The sequence below is a fragment of the Pseudopipra pipra genome, chromosome 1, assembly GCF_036250125.1.
Source record: "Pseudopipra pipra isolate bDixPip1 chromosome 1, bDixPip1.hap1, whole genome shotgun sequence".
In the NCBI taxonomy this organism is placed as follows: domain Eukaryota; kingdom Metazoa; phylum Chordata; class Aves; order Passeriformes; family Pipridae; genus Pseudopipra; species Pseudopipra pipra.
This window is the reverse complement of record NC_087549.1, coordinates 151,270,568-151,295,055: the sequence shown is the minus strand read 5'-3', so window position 1 is coordinate 151,295,055 and position 24,488 is coordinate 151,270,568. Positions and strand designations below refer to the sequence as shown.

The following is a 24,488-nucleotide window of genomic DNA, read 5'->3' as shown; positions in this document are numbered from 1 at the left end:
TGCTTCCTGCTGAGAAGCTAAACTTAGTGATTGCTTGTCTGGTGTCCTCAGCACCTTGACTGACACGTCTGTGGCTGCTGGCAGTGCACAGGGGCTGCTGAGTTTACCAGTGGTCAATGGAGAGCAGACAGCATGCTCGGGGAGGAGGGGACATGGAAAGGCTAATGGAGTATTGACCTGGTGACTGCAGAGAGCCACAGGAGTGGGAGTTACTGTGAGGGTGGGAAGGCCCTGACAGAGATTGCCCAGAGAAGCTGTGGCTGCCCCATCCTTGAATTGTTCAAGGCCAGGTTGGACAGGGCTCGGAGCAACCTGGTCTAGTGGAAGGTGTCCCTGTCCATGGCAGGGGGGTGGAATGAGATGATCCTTAAGGTCCCTTCCAACCCAAACCATTCCATAATTCTATGAGAGGGGTCTGACAAAAAAAAAGAGAAAACCTGGGCACACAAAGCCAGGCTGTCTTTGTCCAGCTCAGATTACTGCAACTCAAATCATACTATCCCACAGACATCTGTGCTAAGATCTGGTTTTCAGCATTAAAGATAAGTTTGTTTCGCTCAGGTGCATCCTCACCCCAGCAGAAATCTCAGGGGATGCCGCTGACTCCACTTCTCTCCCGCTGTGGAGCAGAGGCTGCATTTCAGCTGGTGAACGTGATGGGAAGTACAACTCACCTGTCCACAGATCTGTCCAGCGACTGGCAGCTCCCAGACAGCGAGTCATCAGGGCTGATGAAAGCTTCAAGCATCTGACAGTGATAGAAAAGGGGAAACAATGAAACCATGCACTGCAGCTCCTCAAGCTCCAGAACCTCTGCAGAATCAACAAAGCTGCTCCAAAGCCAGCTGATTTACACCAGCTGATGCCAGTCCCATAGGGATGAGATTCAGTCTAACAAAAATTTTCTTCCCAGTGGAAATCCATTTATGATGCCCTCTCTGCATTTTTTGTTCTTTCCAACTGCTGTTTGCCAGAAGGAAAACTGAGGCAAAGATAATTAGCACCCTGATGCTCAAAGCATGAGGAGAAGTCAATGAGATTCAAAGTATAATAATAATAATACTGAAAGAAAATATGTATCAGGACACAAAAGATGTGCCCAAGGCCAAGTGGATATTGTGTACCACAGCCAGGACTGCAGCCCTGGACTCCTGACTTCCCGAGCTGCCCTGGCACACGAGCCCAGCCTTCGTCTCCACTGATAAGCGCAGCATCATCAGGGTTTTTGGCCGGAGGAACCGGCTTGGCTCTCACCAGCCCAGTGAGTCAAAAGCTGCATTTGTGTTGCTTCCTGGATGAGACATTGTACTGGCCGGGGTTATTTATAGCTGGTTAGTAACAATAGAGGGTTTGTGTGGAGTGGTAAACCCAGGGGCTGTGTGCACTTCCACATGGAGCAGAGCCTGCTCCGGGCCACGCTGTGCTGCAGGCAGCACCACGCTCCCTCCTGGCTGCACACACTGCTCAACCCTGCTCCACAGCCAGCCCAGCTCACTCCTGGGAAAGCTGAGCAACAACGGTTAAACACCACGTGGAGTCACATTTTGCTGGTTCCCACATCGCTCCTCCTTCCCCAACAGCCTCCCTTTCCATGTGCTGTTCCTGTAAGACCTCCTTGACTGGTTGTCACAACAGCTCCTATTGTTTTGGCTGGACAGGCCCAACTGCAAAGTGCAATTTTTCTCTGCTTCCCAGTTTTTAAACCAAAACCCTCACCCTTCAAAATGCACTAGCCAAAGAGGATGAAGACCTCTCCTAAAACCCACTCCCTGCCTCTGCCAGCCATGCCAGGTCTCTCCCAGCAGCTAATGCTGAAACACACTAATTTCTCAAAAGCATAAAATTGGGAATTGGAGCATGCTCCATACTCAGCCTCTGTTCATCTGCCAGGCTGGTCTCAAGACCACAGTTACATCACAGGCTTGCACAGGGGCATTCCCCAATGGGCAGCAAGCTCCAGCTTGTAAGTGGTTTTCTGCGAGGCATGTATAGAAGCAGCAGTACAAGGACATTCTGAGGGCAAAGCCCATATAGGGAAAAGCATGGCTGCTCAATGAGAAAAGGAAGAAAAACCCAAACCACCCTCAAACTCCCTTTTTCCTGCATTTAGTTCACCAGAGAAGGGCTGCAAGCCACCCACAGTGTGATGCTGGGGAAAAGCAAGGAGAGCATCTGGGAACCTTCATCAGGAGCAGGCTCAGGCCTCTGAACTGATGGAGCTCCGTGAACAGCTGGAGGAGCTGTGCTGATTTACACCCAAAGGGGGTCATGGGGACCCTCCTCCTGCAATGCACACACTTTGTCTTAATCCTCCCTAACGTGTTTGGAAGGCATGTGAAAACAACAGAAAGCCAACTTCTGGCTGCGGGGAGCACACGATACATCTGCACTCTGACGCTGCCAAGACTCACCCAGAGTGACTGCTCCTTATTTTATTAATGGCTGTATAATAAATCGTTGCAAACACAAACTTTGCCATGGAAACACTGGCACAGCCTGCACACAAAAGTGGAGCCAGTGGGTGCTACTGGAGTGTAGGGAATGCACATCTCCCCAGGCCAGCACGGCACCCTGACAGAGCGAACTTAGTGCCTTCCCAAAGTCCCTTCATGTCCCTCCTGCAAATTGTGGATCTTGACCCTGCACTCCCAAGAGCTTAACAGGAATGACTTATGTTCCCAGGTGACTTCAGAGGATCCACAGCTCTTCAGAGCTATAGCTATAGCTTGAGCAGGGATGGAGAGAGAGGGAGGTGTAAGCTGCTCCCCTCCAGTCCTTTAGCACTGCAGAGTTTTCCCCACCATGGGCACCAGTTTGGCTGGAGGAAGGGGTACTGCTCATCACTGAAGAGCCTGCTGCTCTTTTAATACTGAGAGTCTGGAATACACAAACTCCTTATTCAAAGAGGAAAAAAAATGTAAATATATGGGAGAGGAACAGAGACACAAAACCACAGAGAGAGGCTGTGGGCAGAGCCAAGAACTGTAACTGGAGCTCAGGCAGAAACTGCACATGGGAAGCAGCAGGAGCTGCTGATATCCCCAGGCTGTTGCAATCACAGGCAATCGGTTGCTTGGCACATTCCCTCATGGTCCACGGGATCTGGGAACGCTGCAGCCACGATGGCCTGGCAGCTGGTGCACACGTGTGTCCCAGATCCGTGCTCCTCCAGAGCTACCTGAGGTGCCCAAGCACATTTGCCATCCCCACTGCAGCTGGCTCCCAGGGTTCCTGGAAATCGAGCCTGCCATTTCTCAGGCATGCCAAGCCTGGGGGCACCCATTCCTGGAAAAAGCTGGCCTGAGCCCCATGCACAGGCCCCGCTGGGGATGTAACGGTGGGAACAGCTCCCACAGCTCAACCCCCCTCGCTCCCAACGAGTTTAACCCACACAGCCCAGCCCCACTCACGTTCTGGTCCATGGTCTCGGGGATGAACTCGCCCTCGCTGTTGATGCTGGTGTAGGATCCTTGGCGGGCGATCTGCTGCTGCTCCTCAGGAACACTGCCCGGGGGCGGAGAGCTCCGGCCAGTGTGCAGAGAGCCTGGGACACGGGAAAGGCACAGGTCAAAGGGGGGACCTGCCAACCCAAGTCCTTCCAGCGATCACAGACCTCCTGGAGATGCTGCTGGGTTTGAGTTTGTGTGGATGGGAATGGAGGATCTAGAGGTGTGATACTGTTTATGGGCATCCTGCAAAGCATTTGCAACACGGAGAGTTTGTTGCTACGGGGCCACACAACATGTAGCAGACTTGACTTCAACCCACCCTGGATGCTAAGGGCTGTGCACTGTATCCAGGCGTGCTGCTGATGCCAGAAAGGAAAAGGCTCCAGAGTTTTGTTGTGATACAATCACTCAATCTCAAAGCAAACCACAAACTCCAAACCCACCTCCCCTCTTTGACCTCCGGGCCATTTTCTCCCTGGAGCACGTCACTGCCTTGTTCAGCAATCTGGGAAACAGCCCAGGTGAACTGAGTGCAACATCCCTTCAACACTTCTTATACGGAAAACGATTTGTGCTCAAACTCCCTTCTCTACCCTTTCCCAACATGAAATTAAAGATGAAGGAAAACCAGCTTCCATTTTGCACCTGGGAGAGAACTCTGCAGCTTGCTTATGTAGATGACCCATTTCCCCCCCCTTATTCCCCAGATCCACTCTAACTGATTTCTTGTGCCTTTTTAGGTTTTAGGCCTTGTTGCCCTTGCTTGGCCCAGATGCACAGGCCTGGCTCCACTTTCTCTCTGTGGTTACTCCCCTCCATCCCTGCTCTGTCATCACCTCATGGCAAGGAATTGCTGACGGAGATCCGTGCTGCTCCGTGCTGGAGCCTTAGCTGGTCAGCATTGTGCAACATGAGCTTTCAAACAACACAACAACTTGTTTTTAAGCAGACTTCTAAAAAGCACACATCCTTGAGGAGTTAGGAGTCACATGGAGATGTGTTTCCTTACACTTCATACCCATTTTTGCGGTGCTCTTGCCAAATCTTTGGTTCGTTGCTACCATTTGGTAACAACATGTCCAGGCTAAGCACAAGAGAAAGGTGCTGGGAAGGGGCCTATCCCATCACGAAAAGTCAACACTGATCAATCAACACAACTTCTCCCTCTTCAGCTGCTATTCTGCATCACAGTTACTGTGCCAGGTGGATCTCTGGTACGAATACACCAGTGTGATCAACACCACAAATCCGAGTCCCCATCTTTCACTTATGCAGATACACATCAGGAGCTGCTAATGTTAACATTGTCACACAAGCACTAAAGATCACTAAATCAGGCTTGCTGGATTTATACCAAACACACAGATATTTCTGTCCCATGATACATCTTCCTTCAGACTCCTTCTCAAATTGTAAAAATGAAAATCATATGGCTTTGAGTTACTTTTTTTTTCTTCTTCCTATTTTCTCCTTCAGAGATTTCCTGCAGGATAAGAACACAGCGAAAAAACTCCAACTGAAGTAACGCCAAGATCAAGGGGAGAGAATCTCTCAAGTACTGCAGTGCTCATAAGGAACTGGCTTTCCACCAGCCCTAAAAACAAAACCAGTTGGGAAGTACGGCATCCTCTCTTGGAAGATAAATAAACAAACGTTTAACCATTGAGCAGTTCGGGCACCCTGGATAAATCACTGCATCAGCATCCCCTCCTTTGCTTGGCAGATGCCAATCTGGAATGCAGCATAAGGACTTTTTTGGGTGGCTCTTGCTCCAAAAAGCTGCCAGAGGATTTGGCGCGGTGTAACAGCTTCATCTTAGCTCTGCTGAGCATTTCTGTTACTGCTGTGATATGTGGGGGTCTGGTCATGCACTGCTGGGTTCTCTTGCTCCAATAACTCATTTACTGCCCAGAAAGTCTTTGGTATTACAAAGAGCTGTACAAGCCCTGTTTGATTTTGAACCCAGGCAGTTAAATGAGATTTATCACAAGCACAAGGGCTTTGCACGATCTCACATTAAGCCTTAGCCTGGAACAACTACTCCCAGACATAGGTTAGTTGTGTTCGACCTTCCAGAGTCACATTTCCTGCCAAAAAACTTTAAAAGGGGATAAGACACCATCTATTTCCCAGCAGGTGAGGAAGCTAAACAAAATGCTTAGGCTTTTGCATGCCTGGAAACTGCTGGATTGAACCAGAGCCCTTTCAGCCAGGCTGTTTGGGCAGAAGTGCTGCCCAAAGTAATTTATGCAGCTTCACACCTCCAGGAGCACTGGCTGCTGCTGCTTTGCATCCAGGCATGCCCATCCACTTTGGAGGAACACAGGAGGTGGTGGGAGCAGAGCCCCAGAGCTTGATTCCCTGTTCCAGCCCTATCCCGTCCTGTTAAAAAAACCTCGGGCAATGCCAGTGCTGCTGGTGGAGCGAGGAAATGGAAAATAGGGGTCAGGCAGAGAGAGAGAGAGAGAGAGTGCAACAGTGGTACTCAGTGGGAGACTTAATTCATAGTGGGGGCAACACTAGGCTGATTGGATATACTGGATAATGCTGCTTTACCCACCCTGAGGCAGAGGAAGATACAGACACAAGCCCAGATGTGCCTGTTTGACACATCATGGATGCTCTTCACACTTGACCTAACACTCAAGAAACAGCAGCAGCACCAGGCAGAGAGAGGAGGCCCCCAGGGGATTGCCCTGGGATGTACAGGATCACACGGCAGCTCCACTGGGGATGGGGCAGGCTGTGAGGCACTTCTTTATAGGCCCATTGCTGGTCAGATCTCAGCAGCTCTGTTTAGGATTCCTGAACTCAGGGAAACTCTGCAGATTGGCACTGCTTGAGTATCTGACCTCGGTTACCCTTTGGAGCAAGGTGCTCTGGGCAGGGATTCCTGCTCCACATGTTACACACACTAATGTAAAGCCATATATTTGAGACTAGAGCACAGCATGTCCCGAGGAGGGAGAACCAGGACAGCACGGAGACTCACAGTCACTGCTGGCACCCACTGGGGTCTTTCATGTTCCCTTCTGTTATTTTTATTTAATAAGTGCCTTTCATGCAGTGTGTGCAGAGCTCGTGGTGCTGCACGTACAGCCAGTTCCCCCGTGCCAGGCTTGGCTTACCTCCGCCTCCGCATTCCCTGGCTTCATCCTTCCCCTGCTCTTCCCAAAACTTCATCCATTACTGATCAGCATCAAGAAGGGAAGAGAAGCCCCTTAAAAGTCAGGGCTGGGGAGGGTTTGCTGGCAGCTGCCTGAGCTCACAGCTGCAGCCAAGGAGAGCCCAGCCCTGGATGACGTTGCGGTGGAGCCAGACGAGGGACATGACGTCAAGATGTGCCGGTGTTCCTCTGAGCCCTGGCAGAAACTCAGGGATCAAGAGGAAGAAAGAAACCTGCAAGACACTTCTCACTCTCAGACTGTCAAGGGGAGGTGTGAGCAGGTGGACCAAATCTCCTTCATTTCTTCTTTTTCAGTGGGACCCCTAAAAGTCCCGTCCTCTGGGGATGAATTACTGTACCCTGATTTAAGGCAAATTTAGGGCACTTCTATACTAATAAGCAGGACAGAGCCTATTTTCTAGCCCTAAAGCAGCTGGCATGATGCACACAGCTAAATTTTCCACCCCTTCTCAAAATGAGGTCTCATCCATCCCAGCTCCTGCAACGCTCCTGGTCTGGAGAGGGCTGGCAGGCACACAATGCCACAGCTCAGCAGCCTGGTTTGCCACCATGGAAAACCACAGGAAAAAAAGAGAAAAAAAATAAAGCTTCTGGCAAAGGTTTCCACTGGAATGACGGTTCTGGAATGGGGCTCCTAAATAATTTGTGAATAATGTTCTGAAACACGTAGTTCCTCGAAGTAAATAAAAACAACCCTCAGTTATCTCAAAATAGAGAACTCAGAAGGATTTTAGTCCAAGTTTCCCGGCACTTGGATGAACATTTGCAGATGCTGGTCACCTAAAGACTGGAAGGGGATTTCCACTGAAAAGGTTTATGTGGAAAAAAATAAAAAGAAAATACTGACTTTGCATAAGGTTTTTCAGGGACATGGAGTGAAGACATTTTCTGCCCAGCAGAAGCAAAAATAGCCAAATCTCCCCTAGAACATCTACATCCCTTCCAACACGCTTGTGCCAATAACATAGAGTTTTATTACTTTTTGCTGCTGTTTACATGGCAGAGTCAGCAGAAAAACATGAGACATCTCAGAAACATGAAGAACATGACCCTGAACTACCTTTTATTATAAAGTCAGTTTGAATCTCCCTTTAAATGTTGTTTCAAGAGAAAAGCTGAACTGAGTTAAGATCGTCTCCTGATAGCAACCACTTTGATGACAGCAGAAGGAAAACACTGTGAAATACCTTGCAACTGCAAGTGAAGAATAGCTTCTCCTAAAGAATTCCAAGCCTCTTAGGCTGTCTTTTGACAATCCACCAAGTTCAGTGAAATCCCTGCTTCAGGAAAGCAAAACACAGGATCATATTTGTCTGTCTATTCCCTGACATTCAGTTTAATGCTCCATTTGAAACACTGCTCTCCCTTTCAGCTCACTGGAGTTCCTACCCAGCTGCTGGATTACCCAGGTCTGACTCAGGAGGTCAAAAATTGCATCTGCTGGATCGTGAACACCTCCTAAACAGAGCTGCAGCAGCTTCATACAGAACCCAGACAACTCCAAAGAGAAGAGTAACCCTCTGTTATCATGCAGAGAGTTTGCTGCAACCTCTTTGCAAACTAACAGCAAGACTGATGGTTTACATGGAAAAAAAACCAGAGGGATGACTGTAACATGGGCTGGTTACCTTTGCTTCCTGACTATGTAACAGTGCTGAGGACACTGGTTTTGGTGCATTAGCAACTGGCCTGGAGAGCCTCCTGAAGATCCCAACATTAACACACTCTGTGTCCTACATTTAGTGCTGCCCAGTCCTCCTCCTCTGTTAGATTAAACCAGCATGTTATGCCCATTCCTCCACTCTGCTATTCAGGCATTCCCTCAAAACCCATCTGTACCTCAGGCTCTCACCCTTGCAGAACTGACATCTCATCCTTTGTCTGCCTTGTCTGAGCTCAGGATGTTCTCAAAGGCAGTGACATCTCACAGTCAGTGTTGCAGAGCTGGTTGGTGATTCTCCTGGTACTACAGCAGCTCCAAAACAGTAAGCAAAGGCCAAAACATGGCACAAAAGTTAGCAGGAAAGTCTTAACTTTGCAAGAACTCATCTTCTCCCTAGCACAGCTACACGTGGAATCAATTCTGCCCATCACGCTTGGCTCACACATCAGTGACAGCTCCCAGTGCCACAGCTCTCCACTGGCTTACATTAACAGCTTAACAAGTGCCAAAAAAAAAAAAAAGGGCATCAGAGATGTTTTGTTCAAGCACAGTTTCTGCTGAGGCTCTGTGCCTTACCATGTATTTGTGTGTGCATTTCACTCAGTGACTCTGCCAGACTCTGGGCAAACTCTCAAGAGCCATGTGAGCTAGGAAAAAATAAAAAAAAAAAAAAAAACCACAAAAAGACAACCCTGGTACATCCAAACACCAGGCCCAAAGAGAACTCTTGTGCATGTACCACCCACCCCTGGCTTCAGTAAGAGCTGGGCATGGCTGCACAAGGGGTATGTTGGACCTACCCTGGAAGAACATTTCCTATATATCATTGTCTGAGATGCAGCAAACCACAGGATATGTTATCAAGGCAGCACAGGCTATGAAACAGAGAAAGGGCAAATCCTTGGAGAAAAACACTCTTTTGTTGCACAGAGAAAAGAGTTTGGAAGCGTTTACTGCCATATAAATACAGAGGATCTTTGGAGGGTGAAGTATTTCTTCATGTACATTTGTATAGGAGGCCCCACTTTATCCAAGGCTATAATTTCTATAGTTGGTGAATAACTGCATGAAAACAATAAGGATCTGTAGAAATTTCCCTGCAACCTGCATCCACAGATATGGCAGAGAACATTCACTGTGTGAAAAAATCATTAATCCTGCCTATAGGTTGTAATATGAATAAATATATCCCTGCTACATAGTTCTGTGTGCTGCTTTACCAGTTCTGCACAAGGCACCCTGCTCTTCACAAAATCCTCCAAGGTTCTTCACACAAAGCTCCCACAGCCAACTGATCAACAGGACTTGTCATTTAAACAAGCTCAGAGTATTTCAGAAAGCAAGAAGAGCATAAACTCAAGCACAGAAAACCAAAGAAAGCACCACACGAGACCACGAACAAAACCTACTCCCTGCAGGGCTGCAAGAAGAGACCAGGCATTTGTTGCCAGCCTGGCTTCAGGGGCTGCAGGTACCTACTCCCAGCACCTCTGAAGGAAAGGGATGCTCCCTTTCCTCTGGAATGTGACCACCACAACACACTGCACACATCCGTTCTCCTGAGACAACAAAACCAGCTACCACAGACGTCATTTCACCACAAGAACAGAGTGGTGGCATGGGGGACACACATTTGGTCCTTTTGGACATGCTGAAGCTGGTCCCAGCCCAGGAGCCAAGGAGCCCAAGCCCATTAAGACATATGACTCTGCCAGCTGGGAAAGGGGGAGATAACGCCAAGAGAACGACAGCCCGTGGTTAAAGGAATAACTATGTCAAGGTCCCAAACATCCTTGGCTTTCTGTAGATTCTCTCTCTTCGTTTTGGTAAAGCTCAGTGGCATCAAATTCATTGGAAATTTTTATCCCTGCATTTCCCCCTGCTAAATCACACCCTAGGTCCCCTGTTCTCCTCACTTTCGTGCCCACCATGACTCTGCTCAGCACAACCTGTGCAGCTTGTAGTGTCCTACTCAGGCTGAGGATGAGCAGCAACTGCACTGAGTCACTGGTGGGGGACATCAGGGTGGCCATCCAGACTGTGACACCCACAGGGTTGTGACAAAAAGGAGAAAGGGGGTGGTGGCCAGTAACAGCACAACACACCCCGCAGAGCGCTGCGTTTCACCCACCTGTTGAGTATTTGCGCGTCCTCTCAGAGTCCTTGTACAGGGATCCCATGATATCACCCATGGACCTGGAGATCCTCATTTCATGCTGTTTGCTGTTGTTTGGCTGGAGGAGCTGGTAATCAGACAAAGAGAATGATCAGACTTGGCCAGAGCCCTGTGGACACACCATGTGAAACCCTCTGGTTCCCTGTGACCCTATTACCCAAGAACTATTGAAAAAAAAAAAAGAAAGAAGACACACACGTAATCTGGAGTGATCCAAAAACCATTCACAAACAATTCACATCTGTTTTTAAAAGTCTAGTAAGATTAAGCTCCAATAGATAATGGTAAATGCAGATATTTGACATAAAAGACTGTTCCTGCACTGCGTTATCTCCAGAAAGATACAGAGACTGATCCCTGGCCTGAAAACACTTGGGACTCCAAAATCAGAACCTCTCCTCCATGCTCCCTAGACTCCAGTGGCAGCCTCAGCACTGCAGGAGGTTCCTCTGTAACAGGGCAGAGGAACAGAGTGGAGGGTCAGGCTCTACCAGGGAAGACAGACAAGGGAAGAGCAAAGAAATGCATATCCATATGGCAACTTAAATGGTAGAGGCCAAGTCTTACTGACATAACATGCTACAGGACGCTGTGATTTTGTGGTAATTTCATGTATGACCTTGGAAAGTATGCTCCTACACGCAGGAGCTTAAGGAAGAGATGGACCTACTCTCAAAGGTATGCAGGAGTCTACCTGGCTTCTCTGCTGTTAGAAGCTGCCTTGCAATACTGCTGTGTTACCACAATTGCCAGGGCAGATTGCCCCATTTCCACCCAGGATTTAGGAAACCCCAACTGATGGCTCAGTTTTCCCCAGGGGAGCTGCTCCCTGCACTTTCCAAGCCTCTCAAAAGGAGTGGAGAAGTTCCAGGGGCTGTGAGCACCAGTGGTAGCATGAGGACAAGCACTGTGAGTTTCAAGACTCCCAGTCTCTCCAGCACTTCTAGGAAATATAAGAAGAAACAGAGTTGCAACATCTAAAAATCCCTTGCTTTACAGCCTGTGCTTGGGGCAGCACGACATGTGCTTTGGCAAGACACTCTGTGCAGGCGAGGTCAAGCTAAAAGGATTAACTGCAAAACCACTGAGCTCAGGAAAAACTAATAAATAAATAAAGATGAAGGAAAAAAACAAAGACAGCTTTGCATGAGACTGAAGCATTCTCCAGTTTGCTCTTCCCAGCCTCTAGTACTGCAGCAGCACATGGAGGGAACAGTCCCCACACTGCCACCCAGCACAGCAAGGGCCAGGGCACCACCTTGAACACAGAGAAGTGACAAAGGAATGGTGGCAGCATCCCCAGATGGAAAGCAGAAGGGGTTCTGTCACAGTTTAACCTTATTTGAGGATCAGTCTGATATTTAACCCTTCATGGGACACCAGAGCAGCCAAAGGGAGCTGACCTCAGCCTCTGGGCTACTATGACAGGAGTATTTCCGAGCTGTGGAGCCAGAGCAGGGCTGACCCCTCTCATGACCAGCTTGCCCTCTGCTCTTCACCGCCAGGAGACTCTTTTCCACTCCCCAACACAATAACAAGGCATCTCACTCCGGACACAAAAGAGCAGAGAAGGTGAAGGGCTCACATTCGCTTTCTTTGGAGCGCTCACAAGGATCCGCAGGCTCTTCAGGGAAGGGCTCAGCTCCAACTGTTCCAGCGCTTTGTCCAAATCTTCTTGGGATTTCAGCGGGATCAGGAGCTGGAAGGGATTAAACAAACACCGGGGAATGGCAATGTCACACTTTTGGGTAAACAGAGGAAGCCAGATTCTTACAGTGAGCAGCCTGGGAATAGGGGGATGAGGGAGGAACCCAAGAAGGCGATGGAAAACGGAGCCCCCATGCCCTGCAGCTTGCCGAGCTCTTAACATTTTCTTCCAAGTTCTCATCTACCCAGGAACAGACACAAAAAATCACAACAAACAACATCTGCAGGGAGAAAGCTTAAAGGTCACATCAGCAATCCAGCCAGTGAGAAGAGGAGAGGGCTGGGATGAAACCTCAGGCTCGCTGCCTGCTACTCTGGGGCTGCTCTGATCTTGGAGTCTGTAGGAAAGACCTGTTGCTACCCAGTCCCAAAACAACCCCACACATTCTTCCCATGTTTCTTCCTGGGAAGATGGTCATGCAATGGTGCTTCAAGAAATCAGTGAGCTGCACCCAAGGATTTACTTGGTAGATGCTCAATGCCCTTCCCTGCTGCTGCAATCTGTGCTCCCGAACACTGACAGAGCCTCCCTAATGTCTGCCCACCAAGTAAAATCAGGGAACACCCCACAAATAAGAGCCTCTTCCCTTTTGATGTGAAAAGTGTGCATTGTTCTCTATCCAAGAACCACTTCTTCCACTCCCAGCAGGACAAATTCGGCTTCTGCTCCTCATAAGGTAAAAAGACCAGAGAACTACACAGTGCCGTGTCTATCAGGCAGCTGAAGGTCCTGATGTTTTCCTGGTAAATGGCCGACTATTGCCCTCATATCTCCACAGGGAATTTGACCCTCCCGACATTGCTGTGTGGTGTACCATGTCCTGCAGACAGTCTGCAAAGCTTCCAGTGCCCAACAGCTGCACTTCAGAGGAGCTCTGTGGCCTTCTGCTGCCCTGGGCTAAGATTAAAAGCACAACTTCTTACCCCTCATTCAGGGATATTCTGCCTAATCTCATAACAAACAGGACTCAGCCCCTGCAGGTTGCCTCAGGCACTGGCACTGGATCCAGGCAACACAGCACATGTTACACTCATGGCTGTGCCAAAGTACACAGTAATTCCACTGACCAAAGGGACCCAGCAGCCACAGCTCCCAGTAGGCCCTCACCGGTCTCACTGGGAGCCACAGCTTCCCAGAACTCCTGAAAGGCAGCTCAGCCCTCTGTGTGATGAGGGTTCATGCCACCAGCCACAGCAAACACACCTCAGGGCAGCTGCCACAGGAGACGACTCTCAAAAGCCAACTGTGACAACCTTTTTGATCCCAGGGTGTTGCCAAGGGTTTGGCTGTTGGCCATAGGCAAATACACCCCAGACTGTGTGCTCTGAGGTGAGGACTTCAGGGATGACCAGGTCAAGGGAAAGTTGTGGCCCCTGGCCAGCAGAGATGAGGTTTCACCTCAGGAAACTGCTACAGTCACTTCTTCCACCCAAGGACTGCAGCCGGAGCCTGCCAAGCTCCACCTTAGGTGTCTGTGTGGCAGCTGTTTCTACCCTGTGAGCACCCTAATGTTTGGATTGGGTTTCTCCTCTCCTGTCTTATAGGAAGATTATCTTCCATCTCTGTTTTGTAGGTAGAGAACTGAGCCATATGAGGGCCACCTACTTCATGATGAACAGTAGGCTTAACATCATCGTCATGGAATCATTTAGGTTGGAAAAGACCTCTAAGATCAATGAGTCCAACTGTCAACCCAGCACTGCCAAATCCATCAATAAACCATGTCCCTACATGGCACATTTACATGCCTTTTGAATACCTCCAGAGACAGTGACTCCACCATTTCTCTGGGCAGCCTGTTCCATTGCTTGACAACTCTTTTGGTGAAGAAATTTTCCCTAATATCCAATATAAAGCTCCTCTGGTGCAACTTGAGGCCATTGCTCTGTGAAGAAGGACCTGGGGGTCCTGGTGGACAACAAGCTATCCCTGAGCCAGCCGTGTGTCCTGGGGGCAAGGAGGACAATGGTATCCTGGGATGCATCAGGAAAAGCATTGCCAGCAGGCTGAGGGAGGTGATCCTGCCCCTCTACTCAGACCTGGTGAGGCCACATCTGGAGTGCTGTGCCTAGTTCTGGGCTCCTCAGCACAAGAGAGACATGGAGCTCCTGGAGCAGGTTCAGCAGAGGCTACAAGGTTGATCAATGCTCAGTGGAGCATCTCTCTTATGAGGAAAGGATGAGAGAACTGGGCCTGTTCAGCCTCGAGATGAGGTGACTGAGAGGGGACCTCATCACTGTCTGTCAGTGTCTGCAGGGAAGGGTCAGAGGATGGACCAGGCTCTTGTTGGTGGTGCCCAGCAGTAGGACAAGTGGAAATGGGCAGAAACTGATGCACAGAAAGTTCCACCTGAATATAAGGAAGAACTTCTTCACTGTGCAGTGACCACACACTGGAACAGATTGTCCAGAGAGGGTGTGGAGTCTCCCTCACTGGAAATATTCCAGAACCATCTGGACACAATCCTGTGCCATGTGCTCTGGGATGACCCTACTTGAGCAGGAAGGCTGGACCAGATGACCCGCTGTGGTCCCTTCCAATCTGACCCATTCCGGGATTCTGTGATTTCTTCTCATCCTGTCACCTGTTACCTGGGAGAAAATACCATGGTTCATGGTTACACTTTGGGATCTGAATGAACAGCCTGTGTTCGCAGCAGATACCAGACAAAGATGGTATTGAATATTTCTCCCAAATGCAGTGCTCACTCTGCTCCCTTAGGCAGCAGAGGTGAAGAGATATTCTCTTGGGGCACTGCCTGACCCGCTTGAAGTTCACAAAGGCTCCACAGCAAGGCTCTGCATCAAGCAGACAAGGCTTCTCCCCTACATTCACCAAAACAGAAAGGAGGATGGTGGAGAGCTGCCCTCCCTCGTTTCACCACCAGGCAGAATTTGACTCTGAACTGTAAGTACAGTCCCACTGCTTACACATCCCTTTACTGAGCTCCTCACAAGTGCTCAGAGCAACCCCTCACTGCTGCTCCGAACAGAATGTTCTGCAGGTCACTCCATCTCACTCAACTATCACAACATGAACATGTTTGTGTGCCTGCTTCAGAGGAGCCAAAAACAACAGGCAGAAATTGCCCTCTTGTAAAAGGGACTGGAGCCAGTATTCAGCTTAGATTTACCTATTACCCATAGCCTGGCAAGCAGATTTCACTCCATTTGGCTTCCAGACTGTGGCACATATGGATATCGGGAACAGGTATCTGCTAGGCATGAAACTCAATACAGACTCATGCAGAACCATGGTAGTAATTGCCAGGGTTTATTTCCAGTAATTGGGTTCATTTGATCTAAAGAGAGAGCAGCTGTGATGAACAGCAAAGTTTACCTACACAGAAGTTTCACTAAATAGAGCTTATTATGCTTTTGTCTTGCTTTTAAATAGCACCTTCCCCTGGAGCCTGATGTTTAGTGTTTAGGGACTTGGTAGTCACTGTAGGTTAAGAAAGTGAGTGCAAAGGGTGAGTTTTCACCGACTGCAACAGCATTGCCAGACCTCACTCTGTAAGACACTGCAGAAAGCCAAAGAATAGTAGGAAACGGGGTTGGGGAAAAATCTGGGAGGTCAATTAGTTCATCTTCCTGCCCAATGCAGCACCAACTGGCATCAACAATTCTCGACAAATGTTTGTTAAATATGCTTTTATCTCCTCCCCCACCGTAATGGAGCCTCTACCACTTCCCCAGGCTTTAACTCTCCCTAAACTAACTGGTGCTGAGGGACAGCCTCAGAGGAGACAAGCATGGGGAGGTCAGAAGGGAACTGGTGGACGAAGTCACATCGCAAGTTGGTCATGGAGACAGACAAGGTAACACCTAGTCACACCTGGAGCAGCTATTTAGCAGTGCACAGAGATCAAATTCAGACAGAGAATTTGCCACAGAACCCAGTGCTGCCAACTTCACCACTAAACCGTGTCCCCATGTGCCCCATCTACACGCCTTTTAAATCCCTCCAGGGGTGGTGACCCCACCACTGCCCTGGGCAGCCTGTTCTGGTCCTTGACCACCTTTTCAGTGAAGAAATTTTTCCTAATATCCAATTCAAACCTCCCATGGTGCAACTTGAGACTGTTTCATCCTGTCCCTTGTTACCCGAGAGAAAAGACTGACCCCCACCTGGCTCCACCCTCCTTTCAGGGAGTTGTAGAGAGTGATAAGGTTCCCCCTGAGCCTCCTTTTCTCCAGGCTAAATACCCCCAGCTCCCTCAGCTGCTCCTCATCAGACTTGTGCTCCAGACCCTTCCTCAGCTCCATTGCCTTTCTCTGGACACGCTCCAGCATCCCAATGTCCTTCCTGTACTGAGGGGCCCAAAATGTCCCACCAAGAAAGCCAAGTTCATGAAGCTGTGGGATGCAGGTGGAAAGCAGGTGGTCCTGAGATTATGGCCTACCTTAGACACCCAACTTCAAGATACTAAAAGGCAGGTCTGTAAAGGGGCACCACAATAGCTAAGTTTAGTGCATCCTGCTATCCTGTGGATTTTACAGTCCCAAATTAGATACCCAGGACCTTTACAGCTTGAATGAGAGCATTAGAGCCTTTCAATTCATAACACAGCCAACTGTCCAACAAACACCACGCCGTGCTGTCCATGGCCAGGACAGGTTTTGCCCTCCTGCACCTCAGAAAGATGAGCCCAGCCTGGAACTAACAGGCAGACATGCCCATGTGGTACACCCATGGCCAGGCCCTGCTCTTATCTACACCAGCCTGAGCCTGCTGATTCCATGGTCCCACCAGGATGTGATTCATGTGTGCCCCTGCTCCACCCAGCTGGCATGCTCATCCCACTGATCTTGGCTTCAGGACTCCTCCACCAGGATAGGGACTGCCAGTCAGTGAGATTTTGCAGGGGCCTGTTCACCTTAAGTGTAATTTTGGTCTACAAGGTGCTACTGCAAGAGAGATGTCTGATGGCAACAAAGAATTACTGCACAAGTGCCTTTGAGCATAAAGAAAGGCTGAAACATTAACTGTAATGAGTCTGTGGTCAAGCTACCCCTGAGACTTGCAGTCATGACAGAACCAGAAAACCTGACCCAGAAGATGTCAAAAGCCAGATGCTGGCGTGTCAGCATGTGGACATGAGCTATTTCCCCACAGATCACTCTTGTCTGTTTATAGTGTTTCCATGACAACAACCCTGAATTACTACTTCTTAGACATCTTCCCAAAGCTGTGGGTTCTCACAAGGAGGAATTTTTATATACAGAAAAACAAAGCACTGAAAATCATCCATAACCCTCAGAAGTCAGGAGTACCCAAAGGCCTGCTCGTGGTCCTGCTATGTGCCTGTGCACATGTCCAGAAAGATGGTCTCCAACATGAGATAAAATGCATTATTTAAGCTTCTGTTTGCTGTTGTTGGAAAGAAATCCTCTTCCAGTGGAAAGAAACCTGGAATGAAATGAGTCATTCCTGGAGAATTCAATGGCAGGCTTTTCCTGGGAGGGCTGTCAAAGAATGCCCAAGATTAGAAACCTGACTGCCTTCAAAGTGAAAACCCAGTGGACATTCTGGTATCATGAGGTAGCTATTATTATAAAGGGAAAGGAACTTTTTTTTGTGGATCAAATCTCTATTGAAACAGAAGCGAGAAAAAAAGAAAGGGAAAAAGAAAAAAAAAAGAAGAAAGCTCTCTTCATAACCTCTCTCTCTATTCATACTTCGATGAAAGGCTGTAGGTCATTTACAATTAATACTTGAACAAGCAAGCTTCCAGGACAGATCCAAAAGGATTTGTGTTTAAAAGCCCACCTCTTTGTCATCTGGCCTTCTCCTCCTCCCCAAAGCCAAACCCACCTTGAGAGTCCAGATGCCTGCCAAGATGCCTCTTATGGCAAGATGCCTCAAGCAAACACTGAGCACACCAAAACAGATGCCAAGGATTTCCTCCTTCTAGGTAACAGCCCTCAGCAATACCCTCCTTTCACACACTGCTGGGCTCAAAGAAAAACTGGAAAAACACAGTGGCCTCTGTTATTGAAGAAGGATGGAGGAGAAAGGTCTTCAAGCCTTAAAATGCAAGGATTGCAGGGGGAGGGTTTCTTGCTTTTATGTGGCCACAGGACCTGCTAGAGGAATGTTCAGTGATGCACATTTCACTGTAGCCCCAACCACAAGAACATCCACTTCGTTCTGGGGCTTTGGGTGAAACAAAGTCAGTGCTAGATAAAAGTACACTGTGTGAGCAGCACTGTCCCTCTGCTCTGGACTGCACACGCCTGCAGCTGCCCCCAGGATGGGAAGGCTTCACATCCCTCTTTGACGGAGGGGAATCTTCTGTTCTGGGGAAAAGACAATGTTCCAGTGTGATAATTTAATAGGCCTTACTTGAAATAGGCCTCACTTTGAGAGGGGAAAAGCCTGGCTTGGAGTCTAGGAATCCATCTGAGCCGTGGCCACACAACAGCTCTTGTACGCTCACTAGCTGGGAACCAGAAAATAGGGTTATTTTTGTTCACATGCAAGTACAACACAACATTAGGGCCTTCAGAACAAACCACTGCTCACTTCTGAAGTTGGCACCAGGCACCCTAAACCTGCCCCATAGGAGAAGGGAGAAGATTACCTCATTGTTCACACAGACTAAGTCCATTGTCTGTCCAAAAGCATCCGTGACCTTCTGCACCACTTCTTTGAATTTGACTGGTCTTGGAAACTGGATAATCCTGTATATGCAAACAAATACAACAACAGTCACAATTTAGTAGAAGCATACTGAAATTTGGGATTCGACTGACAAATCAGAAGAAAGGACCTGTGTTCTGTCATGAAGCATAAACCCTGGTCCTTGCTTCTACACTCACAGAAATGATGCTCATCTGCAGTGCCCAAGAGGGGACTGGACCCACCCTGCAAGAACATGTCCCAGAAATCCTAGTGCAGCTCCTCTCCTCCCTCCAATGTGAGGCATAGGTGGAAAAGAAGTCCAGCAGCCCTTCACTGGCAAAATCCCAGATCAGGCACTGGTCAGTGATATTTATCATCTCCATTTTCAGCAAGGGGCTCTGAACAGGAAGGAGGGATGGAAGTGGGAATGATGCAGTTTTGGCATCCTGTGACTGTCCTGTACCATCACATGCAGCAGTTCTAAAGGTATGTACAGCAGGTACAGTCTATCCCTACAGCAATTTCAATTTTCCTTGGCTCTAACGTGCAGTTTGGACCATCAGCCTGTGTCCTGCCCTGTCACAGTCACCAAGCACCAAGCAGAGGTGATTCCATGAAAATGTCAAGCAGGGAAGGGCGGACAAGCTTTAACTCCCAGCCCTATTTTTATGGGACCCATGCCCAAAATCTGGTTATCTTAAGTAAGTGTCATAGACTGCTAATCAAAGAACACATTTCTGCAGAGTTCCAACCCCGCTGTGCTTCAGCAGGGCTCAAGAATTAAAAAGAGAAAAGGATCCAAGTGTGCACCCTATGTCCCTTGTAAAAGAGGCATTTAATGACTTCCAGCTTGGAAGCACTTCTCCTGCATGCAAATCCCAGGAGCTACTTGTGGGAAATGGGATAATGAGGCAAGGCTCTTGCACATAAAACTGTAGCCGATTTTAGGGGAGTGAATCCTGATGTGAGCTCATCTGCAGCTGGCTGAAGTCAGCAAGATGATGTTGGGTAAAAAAGGTAATTTGTCCCCGTACATGTGGGGCACTGGGTTGGGTACCTACCTTTTCTCTCCTTCATATTCAAACTTGATCCTGACATTTCGCTGCTGAAACAAAAAGCAGAAAATGGTGAGGTCTCAAACTGCAGCCCAGACTGACACACAGATCCAAAACTCTCAATGAGACTCCCCTAACTCCAATAGGCATCTGGTTTATTTAGGGCTAAGCTGCCTGCTGGACTCACGGACTTTGGGGACACTCCACATTGCTGATAAATGTGCTTGTCAAAACATAAGGTCTTCTGTAAACAAGAAGACACTCACCTGTATAACTGTTAGTTTTAATAAAATGCTTTCATAAAGTGGAAAATTGTGAGTGCTCTGAACTCATTTGGGAACAAGGCACTACTATCAAAGAGGCCAACATGTCAAGTGTTTGATGTCTGTCCATCCTCAGCATTTCCCATGGTTTCACCCCACTACTTTTCCATTGGAAATCCAAAAAGCAGAGCTCAGAGGGATGTTTACTAGAACACAGGAATATTTGAGGCAAAGACTTAAGAAGTAAAAGCAAGCATCCCATAATGGAAGTGGAGAGACAGCCTTGGATTTTAAAAGCCAGCAGTGCCAGGATGGTTGTAGGGGTGGCTGTTATTTTGTTAGGACCTACAAAATACAAAGTGTATCAGGCCCACTACACTGAACACAGTAAATGCTCACCCTGAACTGACCCATTGCTCATCCCAAGAGAAAACACTAAATTTGCCCAAAGAAAAGCCAGTGAAGTCACAGGCAGACTGGACACACAGCTGTGCAGTAAAAGCTACTTCTCCCATCCTCTATTTGTGCATATTTAGCAGCAGTTGAGACCACAACGAGCCTTTTCATTCATTCAGCTTCTCAGACCAGGCCTAAGCCAAGCATCCTTCTAGCATCCCTTGGATCATTCCGGGACTTTCTGACGGCCTCCAAGGCAGATCAAAACCCTCTTTACTTTCCAGACCAGGTTTAGTCACTCCAGTTAACCAGCACTCTGCTCTTACTAGTGCACACAAGCCTCTTCAATCAGTAGTTTCCTTCTCATCAAGTAAAAAAGTGCTGTGGCCCCTCCCTCCGAGGTGTAACACCAGGCAGGGCTCGGTTCCCGCACCGCCGGCATCTCACTGGGATAATCCCAGAATGGGTGGGTGACAGCCCTTCCTGAGCAAAGGACTTATCTCTGGGCCTGGATTGCCAGAGTGTGAAGGCACACTTTCCATCCCCACAGAGGCAGAGCAGAGCCACAGTGAAACAGCTTTGTTTCTAACGAGGAGAATGAGCTGGATGGTTTATTTTTAAACTGACAGCTCCTCCAGTTCTGCAAACACCCACTGAAGTTCAGGAAGTCAAGGCTGGAGGCGATTCTGTTGAAAAGCTTAAAACAAAAACAAAACAAAACAAAACAAAAAATCCAGCAGATTCAGGGTAAACATGTTGGATCACCCGAAACGCATCCTTTCTATCTCTGTTCATGGCATTTTCTGTGCTTCCGGAAGGGCTGGGAAGAACCAGTGCTGGAACAGTCACCAAATGGGGCACTCCAGCAGTGTTACAGGCCTGTGCTAAACAGGCAGTTACATCACCTCGGTGTCTAGAGCCAGTTCTCCAGACCCACAATGTTTGGACAAACTCCATGTTCATTTCCAGAACCAGGCCCAACATGTAAAAATACCAAATTAATTCTAAACCACTCTAAAATTCAAAAGGAGAAGAAGAGATGACCATAACCATCCTAGTGTTGAAGGTCCAAATCATTCTGGAGAGATGAGCAAATACAGGTGGGATTGCCACCTTGGATTATCTCTATTGGAAAAAAAGAGGTACAGGCTCTTTTATGCCAATTTTTATTTCCTTGTGTCTTTCTGAACATGCCTGGCTGGCTCATTCCTCTTGGATGCTGGTAGTAAATTGGCCAGTGTGGGTTCACTGGCTGTAAAACCAGAAAACTCTTCTCTAAAGCAAGAGAAAAAAATCAGGGCAAGGAACTTTCGAGGTTTCTCCTGACAAAGGAGCAGGACGTGGAAGGGGAAAAGCTCTCACAGCTCTGGCCTCGCTGCAGGAAACCTTTCAAAACACAGGTTTCACTTTCAGCACAGCCCCGAACGCTGCACCGAGCTGGGACACGGCACACGCTGCCTGGTTGTGCTGAGCAACACAAATTTCACAGACAAATAAGTTTTGAAAAACAGCTTGTGGCTGGAAAATGTCAGAACACTCGTCTAAAGCTCCAGAGAGAGAGAAGAAAATGAAAAAAAATGAGCCACGACCCTGCTGCATCCTTTTCTTCTACATCAACAACAAGGCTGATGTGCCATGGCCCAAAGCCAGCAGGAGGACGCCAGCTGCCCCACACTGCTCTGCTCTGCTTCTGAGCAGAGCTACAAACACCCCGGCTGCAACAGGGGAATGAAAACCCACTTCAATTCTTAATTGCATAATTTTTTTTCCATATAAAACAAACTAACCTCTTGCATCCCTCAAAGAAAGCAAGACCTTAAGCTCTCAGGCATTTGCAAGAGGGATAAATACATATTTATTACTCTGAGAAGTCGGTTACTGCTTTATTTTTCATTCTTCCCCTGGCTTGCTCACATTTTTGACCCACAGTTCAAGCTGAATTCGTCACTGCTATCAGCAACAAATACTTTTTTCCTTTATAAAAAAAAAAAAAAAAAAAGAGTGGGCAGTGCCCAAAGTACTAGGAAGTCTCAGGGGATGCAAAGCACTTCCTAAATGCTGGAGCAGGCTGTGATTTTTTACACCCATGGAAATCTGGTTTGGAGTAACTGGTTTAAGATTACACAGGGAGTCTGGGGCACCGCCAAGTACTGGAGTAAAATCTCCTGCAACTCTGTACCCAGTGCCTCAAATGCACCATCAAGGGGAAGGCAGGGCCAGCACCTTCTCTGTAAGGACCTCAACACTGCATGCAAATGTTGAGGTGGAAGAGGTGTGGGTGGTGGAGGCTGGTGGGTTGTACTCACTTCTGCAATTTTGTGAGGAATGAAGACAATGAATCCTCCTTGCACAATCCAAGTTGTACTATTTACCCTTCCTGCCATCAGATGTTAAATGAGGTTAAGGGCAGCCCTGTTCCCCCTCAGTCAAAAGGGCATTTGTTGGTGTTAGAGAACAAGCCAAGACATCCAAGAAGGGCTTGTGTTAAATACAGTGGAGGAGAGGGGTAAGGTCAGTCACAGGCACCAGCCTTAAACCCTGAGCTCTGGCAGAGCATTTCAGCAAATGGTTTCATGGAGCACTGGGAGAGCTGAGGCAGGTAATGGAGCAAACAAGGGAAACTGAGGCACAAAGGGCTTTGGCTAAGGGTATGAAGAGAAAGCCCAGCCTGGAGAGGAGAAGGCTCCATGAAGACTTTATTGCAGCATTTCAATATAAAAAGGGGGATTTATAAGATGGAGAGAAGCTTTTCACCAGGTCCTGTAGCGACTGGACAAAGGCAACAGTTTTTAACTGCAAGAGGCTAAATTTAGGTTGGATATAAGGAAGAAATTTTCCGTGCTGAGGTTGATGGGACACTGGCACAGGTTGCCCAGAGAAGCTGTGGATGCCCCATCCCTGGAAGCGTTCAAGGCCATGTTGGATGAGATCTTGAGCAACCTGATCTAGTGAAAGATGTCCCTGCCCACAGCAGACGGATTGGACTTTACAGGCCTTTCCAACCCAAACCATCCCTGTGATTCATTCTGTGAAGCCAAAGAGCAGTAGAGAGAAGCACAAAATTTAGGTGCTTGGTCTCCTGGGCTGTGTGTAGTGAGCAACCTTCCCTCTCTACGTGCATTTCCGTACAACACGGGGCACGCAGGAGCCCACGTCCCGGCTGGCGCCTGCAGACCCTGCTGCGACACAAACAAAATAAGCGACAACCCTGACAGGAAATACCACAGTCATTCCCTTCGTTTCTAGAATAATTTCTTCTCCAAAATGCTTGGACCGGCATTTCCTCCAGCCCTGCTAACAAATGGTATTTTGCTCTTTCTTGCCATACGCCTCCGAAAGGAAAAAGCAAAGCCACCGCAGCGGCCACAAACCCAGCACCATCTTTCCAGGCTTTCCTTGAGGTATTTTTAGCTCCTTCCTCAAAACTTCTAATTTCACAAAGAGAAAAGGCCACAGCTGCCAAGCTTCAGAGGAATCCCTGATGGCAACTGAGGGGGGAAAAGGGGCAAGTGCTTCTGCCCACTCGGCTGGGGACCATGTACCCCGGCAGGCTCGGCCAAGCTCGGCCCCCGGAGCTGGAGCAAGCAGCACTGAGCACTGGTTTAGATTAAGGAAAATGCTGGAAAAAATTGGAAAAAGTGTTTCCAAGCGAGGTGAATCATGATCTTATACAGAGATCCCTGAAGAGCTGACTGCTGTTTGTAATAAAAGCACACACGGAGAGCAGGAAAACAAGCCGTTAGGCCTAAAATGGAAGCGGTTTCAGAGAAACAGAAGGTGCTGAACACTCTTTGCTGCTGCACAATCAGAGGGTTGATCAGATTGGGGTCCAAGCTGAGCAATGCCTGTGGAGAAGGCTGTCTAATGGCAGAGGGACACCTTCACTGCATCAGTGCCACTGATGGCAAGCAGGGAGCCAGCCCCACGCCTCCACACCTGCCCGTGTGGCACAGAGAGCTGAAAC

General features: G+C 48.4%; 1 protein-coding gene across 4 annotated transcripts in view; it reads right to left on the bottom strand.

Annotated features, from left to right (window-relative positions):
• LOC135404395 (mitogen-activated protein kinase kinase kinase 3-like) overlaps positions 1-24,488 on the bottom strand; it is an 85,374-nt gene that overhangs the window by 14,261 nt on the left and 46,625 nt on the right. For 3 of the 4 annotated variants that reach the window (XM_064639123.1, XM_064639135.1, XM_064639128.1), the window contains exons 4-9: positions 19,872-19,915; positions 18,770-18,869; positions 12,061-12,174; positions 10,431-10,542; positions 3,411-3,544; positions 675-748 (exon numbers count right to left, since the gene is read on the bottom strand). In XM_064639123.1, coding sequence (XP_064495193.1) covers positions 675-748; positions 3,411-3,544; positions 10,431-10,542; positions 12,061-12,174; positions 18,770-18,869; positions 19,872-19,915 — 578 coding nt within the window. The remainder of the gene's footprint in view (positions 1-674; positions 749-3,410; positions 3,545-10,430; positions 10,543-12,060; positions 12,175-18,769; positions 18,870-19,871; positions 19,916-24,488) is intronic. The other variant, XM_064639142.1, reaches the window with a different exon arrangement.